The sequence below is a fragment of the Carassius carassius genome, unplaced genomic scaffold (assembly GCF_963082965.1).
Source record: "Carassius carassius unplaced genomic scaffold, fCarCar2.1 SCAFFOLD_64, whole genome shotgun sequence".
In the NCBI taxonomy this organism is placed as follows: Eukaryota; Metazoa; Chordata; class Actinopteri; order Cypriniformes; family Cyprinidae; genus Carassius; species Carassius carassius.
The window spans coordinates 111,943-118,251 of NW_026775161.1; the positions used below are offsets into that span (position 1 = coordinate 111,943).

General features: G+C 36.6%; 1 protein-coding gene across 1 annotated transcript; it reads left to right on the forward strand.

The window, feature by feature from the left end:
* Positions 1-929: 929 nt before the first annotated feature.
* On the forward strand, positions 930-6,234 carry si:cabz01076231.1 (calcium-binding protein 2). Its single transcript, XM_059547502.1, has 8 exons — positions 930-1,026; positions 1,553-1,597; positions 1,787-1,931; positions 3,341-3,371; positions 4,411-4,554; positions 4,638-4,747; positions 5,438-5,585; positions 5,695-6,234. The coding sequence occupies exons 2-8, from the start codon at positions 1,560-1,562 to the stop codon at positions 5,721-5,723; spliced, it is 645 nt and encodes a 214-aa protein (XP_059403485.1). The 5' UTR covers positions 930-1,026; positions 1,553-1,559; the 3' UTR covers positions 5,724-6,234.
* The last annotated feature ends 75 nt before the right edge of the window (positions 6,235-6,309 follow it).

Consider the following 6,309-nt stretch of genomic DNA (forward strand, 5'->3'; position numbering starts at 1 on the left):
TATCCCTGCTGAAAAAAAACAACAACAAAACCCATTGCAGGTTTCCACTACAAATACCATTACAAACCATCAACGTTTGACCATTAAAACCATTTTAAAAAAGGTTTTCTGTAGTGTGTTTTGGACAGGTTTTGATTTAGTGGTTTTACCAAGCCACCAAAAGAAGGTGACCAGTGGAGACCCATAGAGACCATTACAGTTTCCATTACACCAATACAAGTCCCACTATAACCAGCAGAACCGTTCCAAATCTTGTCTTGTTTATTCAGCAGGTATGTTCTTGATTGTTAAAGAATGATTGAGAAAGAGCAGAGTGTATTTATTGATGAACTGCGAGACATTTAATTACGAGTTTAGCATGATGAGATGTTGATGATAGTATATCATACACACTATACATGTTTGATGGTCAGCTTTGGGAACAGTGTGTTTTGTGTGACTCCAGAATGGCACAGAAATCTGAGAGAGCGCCATCTACAGACAGATAAGGAAACATTCAGTCCATTAATGTCCATTAATCAATTAATAACTCAGAAGTCTTACAACCTAAAACACTAAATAAAAAAATAAAAACAGAAAGTTTTGTCCTAATTAGACACGTTCATGAGAAATGAGGAGTGTCAGGACATTGTTTCACTGACTTATAAACCTATTGATTTTCTGTCCAGGATGTTCAGAGAGAGAACTCTAGTGTACTTTAACACCTCCAGTATCATTAACGAATAAATGAACAGGTCCATATGCAACTGTTTGAATCAGTCCCCGTGTTTGCTCTTCTCTGTTCTTCATGTGTTGAGGCAAAGCCCTTGCGTGAGCAGGTTTTTCTGGTGTTTTCTTTGGCTGCACCCGTGTTTCCTGTTTTAATCTGGACACGTTTAGCCGTTTAATCACCTTTAAAGTCTTCTGACGCAGAGACGGAGGCACAGACTGAGCAGGAGCTTCAGATCCTCAGCGTCTCTGCTGGAGAAGCTTCATCTTCATCTGTCTGGAGAAACAACTGCTTCGGGATCGGACAGTGAAGTAGAGGTTTGTGTCGAGTTTAACCGGGTCTGAGTGTGTAGACTGAGCTTTAATGTGGTTTCAGACTCAATCTGTAGTTTCTGGGGGGAAATCCTATATGGCAAAAGAAAAAAAAACAGTCCAAAACATGTATTTAAATATATGCTAAATATATGTTGTAAAGAGTGAAGCTTAATTGAGTACTTTTATTAAGCTTAAAATATTTAGTTTCAACCTTGATTTGATTTGAAACATTATTTTGAACATGTAAAATAAATATGTTTTTTTTTTTTTTTTTTTTTGATTGATCAATATGTAGGACAAATATATATATTAATGCTTTTAACTTTTAGAAAATGGCCAAGAAATACATGTAGACTATGCAAATACAGAGACAGTAGTTTATTAAACAAGTCAAGATGAACACTTCTGAAGTGTTTGTCTGTAAGTTATTGCTTGAACTGATTTCTGTACATCAGGTGATGCTTTTCTAAAGAGCATGCCATCGTTGTCACACGTGTACTGATGTTCTGACTGTGTCTCTCATGAACAGCTGTAGAATGGCCCAGAAAGCAGACAGAACTCCATCTACAGACAGGTGAGGGATGTAACTCATGCTAGACCTCAACCCAAGAAGAACGGTGAAGAATAATCCAGAATGTCCTAACCCAGACTCATTCAGTCATTCTTTATCTGTATTTGAAACAGTGTTATATGAAAATGTTCCTGTTCTGATTAGTTTCTCACACATCTGTGTGTTTTCTTCATTAAACTCCACCAAATCCAGCCTAACAGCTGATGGCTCCGCCCCCAAATCTGCTCTCCGCAAGACAGCATCCGGCGACGCCACCAAGAAGAAGAAATGCAAGAAATCCAACGAGGATGCCATGAACAAGGTGTACACTAACCTGCTGAACAGCGTCTTCGGACAGGTATCTCACACTCCGTCACTTCTGCTCTTGTGTGTAGAGCTTCTTACTACACCTGCTTCAGCTCTTAAATCAATCATTCATGCAGGAACGACCACTACGTACAGGCATTTTCCTCTTTCACTCTGCTTTTCTAACACCGCTTCATTGTGATCACTGTCTGACAGGCTTCAAAAAGAAAGAAAAGGCCATGAAATGCCAAGTTATTTAATATCTCTGAGTGATGAACAGATCCGAACTGAAGTCGTCGTTTATAATGATAATCATCCCTTCATGATGATCACTAAATAGACAACAACCTTCAGACATCAATAACATCACTGAAGTCAAACCTAGTGACATATCTGCAGTTTCCATGCTTAAACGAAGGGATGAGATTAATTGTACTGAAATGTTTATTTGGGACAGTGCACGCAGTATGACACAGCAGAGTAAGTCTGAACTGAGATGTTGCACTGATGACACCAGTATTTCTGCTGATTTCATGATTGTGTTTTGTGCGTCTCAGAGCGTGATGTGTGTGGTGGGTCTGTTAAACGCTCGTTAACTCCTGTAATCTCACTCAGACTGTAATAATAGCCCATGACGCAGTTCAGTGTCACTCTTCATTTACTCTAACGAGGTTTAACGGGGCTTAAGCGGATGGGACGGACAGTGGTGCTGTTCGATTCATGACCTGACTCGTGCTCTAAACGTGTGTCTGTGTGCTTCCTGTCTGCCGTTCATTTCTGATTCCTTCTTGTAGTGTTAAACACAAATGAAATGTGAAATTTGAGTTTTTATCTGTTTTAAATGTTTCATATTACTTTATATGAAATATTAAATCTTTTCCCATTCTTGGGAAATAATTTAAAATTTTAATGTTTTATGTTTTTTGATAGACAAACTCTATATTTTCATTTCTACCCAGTTAGTGAAATTAGCAAACTTTATAATAAGATCAACTGACGATGATTAAAGAGCTAATTTAATACACAGTTTGACATTTAGGGGGTCACCATCTCTATTTCCAGTCTTTGAGAGTTTCTGGCTTTTATCTGTACTCTATTCTCAGTTAAGAGTGTTTGCAAAACTCATCAGAACTCAGTTTAGTGTCTCTCTTTGTGTTGCTGTCATCCGATGTGATATTACGACTAACTGAGTGAAATTTAGTCCTTTTGTCTTTTTTTTTTTTTTTTTTACATTTTTAATTGTATCTAATTTCAACATGAAAAGAGTTAAATGGAGTAAAAACACAATGAAATAGCAAAATAGCAACATTTATACTGTGTAAAATTGGAAAATGAAAAACCAAAAAAAACTTTTTTTTTCTTTCTTTAATCTGAACGTGTCCTGATTGATTCGGATCAGATCACCAGCACTTATAACAACCACATACACAACTAATGTGATCTCTCTGTGTTTTCTGTCAGGAGCGAGAGCTGTCTCAGCCAGAGCTAGACGGTGAGTATCACACCATCTGACCACATCACATCTCAGATCATCACATCATAGGTCATCAAATCACAAATATCACATCGCAAATCATCACATCACCTAAATCATTGCACGATCATCACGTGTCAGATCACAACAACACAAATATTACATCACAAATCATTACATCACATCAGTCATTGCATCATATATAATCAAATCATCACATCTCAAATCAATCATCACATCTCAGATCATCACATCACATCACAAATCATCACATCATTCATCGCATCATATATAATAAAACATCACATCTCAGATCATCACATCACAGAAAATCAAATCCCAAATAATCACATCACAGATCATCACATAACAAATATCACATTGAAAATCCTCACATCACAGATAATCAAATCCCAAATAATCACATCTCAGTTCATCACAGATCATCAAATCACAAATAATCATTCACAGATCATCAAATCATAAATTATTACATCACAGATAATAAAATCACAAATAATCACATCACAGACAATCAAATCATCACAAATCTCAGATCATCACATATAATCAAATCATTACATCACAAATCATCAAATCATAAATCATCACATCACATTACATCTCAGATCATCAAATCACAAATATCACATTGCAACTCATCACATCAGTCATCACATCATATATCATCAAATCATCAAATTACAGATAATCACATCACCGATTATCACATCTCAGTTCATCACAGATTGTCAAATCACAGATCATCACATCAAAGATTATCCAATCACAAATAATCATTCACAGATCATCAAATCACAAATCCTCACATCTCAGTTCAATCATCACATCACAAATCAGCATGTCACATCACAGATCATCAAATCATAAATCATTACATCACAGATCATCAAATCATAAATCATTACATCACAGATCATCAAATCATAAATCATTACATCACAGATAATCACATCTCAGATCATCACAGCACAGATATGATCAAATCATAAATCATTACATAGCATCACATCTCAAATCATCACATCACACCCAGAGCTGGCAGAGGCATTCAAGGAGTTCGATTACGATCAGGACGGCTATCTGAACTATAAGGATCTGGCCGAGTGCATGCGGACGATGGGCTACATGCCCACAGAGATGGAGCTGCTGGAGATCATCCAGCAGATCAAGATGAGGCGTCAGTATCTGTACACACTAATGTAATTAACTCAAGTAGCATATATCAGCCTCTCAGGTCACATGGTGTTTTTGTGTGTTCAGTTGGAGGTCTGATGGATTTTGATGATTTCTGTGAGTTGATGGGCCCCAGGATGATGGTGGAGACGGCGGATATGCTGGGACTCAAAGAGCTCAAAAGCTCCTTCTGTCAGGTACAAATACAAGCACAAACCCTCATCAGTCAGTCCATAGATCCACAGGTTACACTGCAATATACACGGTTCAAAAGATTTCAAAATCAATCAATACTTTTAGTCATTGAGCATTAAATTGATCAGTAAGACATTTATAATATTACAAAAGATTTATATTTCAAATTAACAATGCTCATCTGTGAATCCTAAAACAAATATTTATCATGGTTTCTAAAATAATATTGTGCAGCACAACTGTGTTCAACATTGATAATAATCAGAAATGTTTCTTGAGCAGTAAATCATCATATTATTCTGATTTCTGAAGATCATGTGACACTGAAGACTGGAGGAATGATGCTGAAAATACAGCGGAGCATCACAGAAATACATTACACTTTAACACAGATTCACACAGAAAACAGCTGATTTACACTGGAATGATATTTCACAATTTCACTGTATTTTTTATTTTAAAAAGAACAAGAGACTTTTGAAAACATTAACAAATCACAATGATGCTCAATGCATGTTTTAACTGAGGGGTTTGTTTATATCAAATTAAATCAAATCAAACCACTTTTATTGTCACATCTCCAACAACAACAACAAGCTTGGAGTGATGAAAAAAAAGGAATCTGTAATGTCTTGCTCTGATCAGTTTAGTCTGAGTAGTGAATGAAGCGTGTGTTTGCTGTTTGTGGTCAGTTCGACGCTGACGGTGATGGGAAGATCTCTCTGGATGAGATGAAGGAGGCTCTGAGGACGCTGTTAGGAGAGAAACTCAAGAAAGGAGAGCTGGAGGAGATCCTGAAGGAGCTGGACCTGAACGGAGACGGAACCGTGGATTTCGACGGTGAGAGATCTGCTCCAGACACAGTATAAACTATAAGCATTTATTATATAATTCAGAGATGTGAGGCAGCAGTGATCTGATGTTGTTGAATATGATTGGACTCTTCCAGAGTTTGTGATGATGCTGTCGGTGCGATAACACCCTCATCTACTGTCAGCATTCCTGATCCGACAGCACGATACGGGAAAACCTGGAATATCTGGGCTCTTTTGAACTGTGTCCAATCATTCAGGGCCACAGTCATCTCTGTAATGAAAATGCATCTCTAGTTTTGTTCTACTCTATAGTATGGACTAATGCTAGTCACTATAATAGTTTAAATCTGTATATTTAAATATACGAATGGAGGTTGCCAAGTGTTTTCTGTGAAATAAGTTCATGAATCTCTGGAAAAGCTATGGAAATTAATTCTGCGACAGTGAGAGACGCCTGATCATAGAAGACTTCAGCTTCAGGTAGAGAGAAAAATATTTGTAATGATTTGTTAAAGTAAAGCATTGCAGTATGTAGATGACTGTGATTTTAATGTAAAATACTGTTTATGTATCTGATGTGTAAATGTATATAGAGGTATTTTTATGCATAGATATTTGATCAAGTGTCAAGTTTATTTTTTCAGTTTTGTTAATAAAAAGTAAAAGTCTGAAAACACATGAGATTTTCTATAAGTGTTCTACATTAAACATGTTTTTTTGAAAAGAGGATGCTGAATATGTTTAGATGG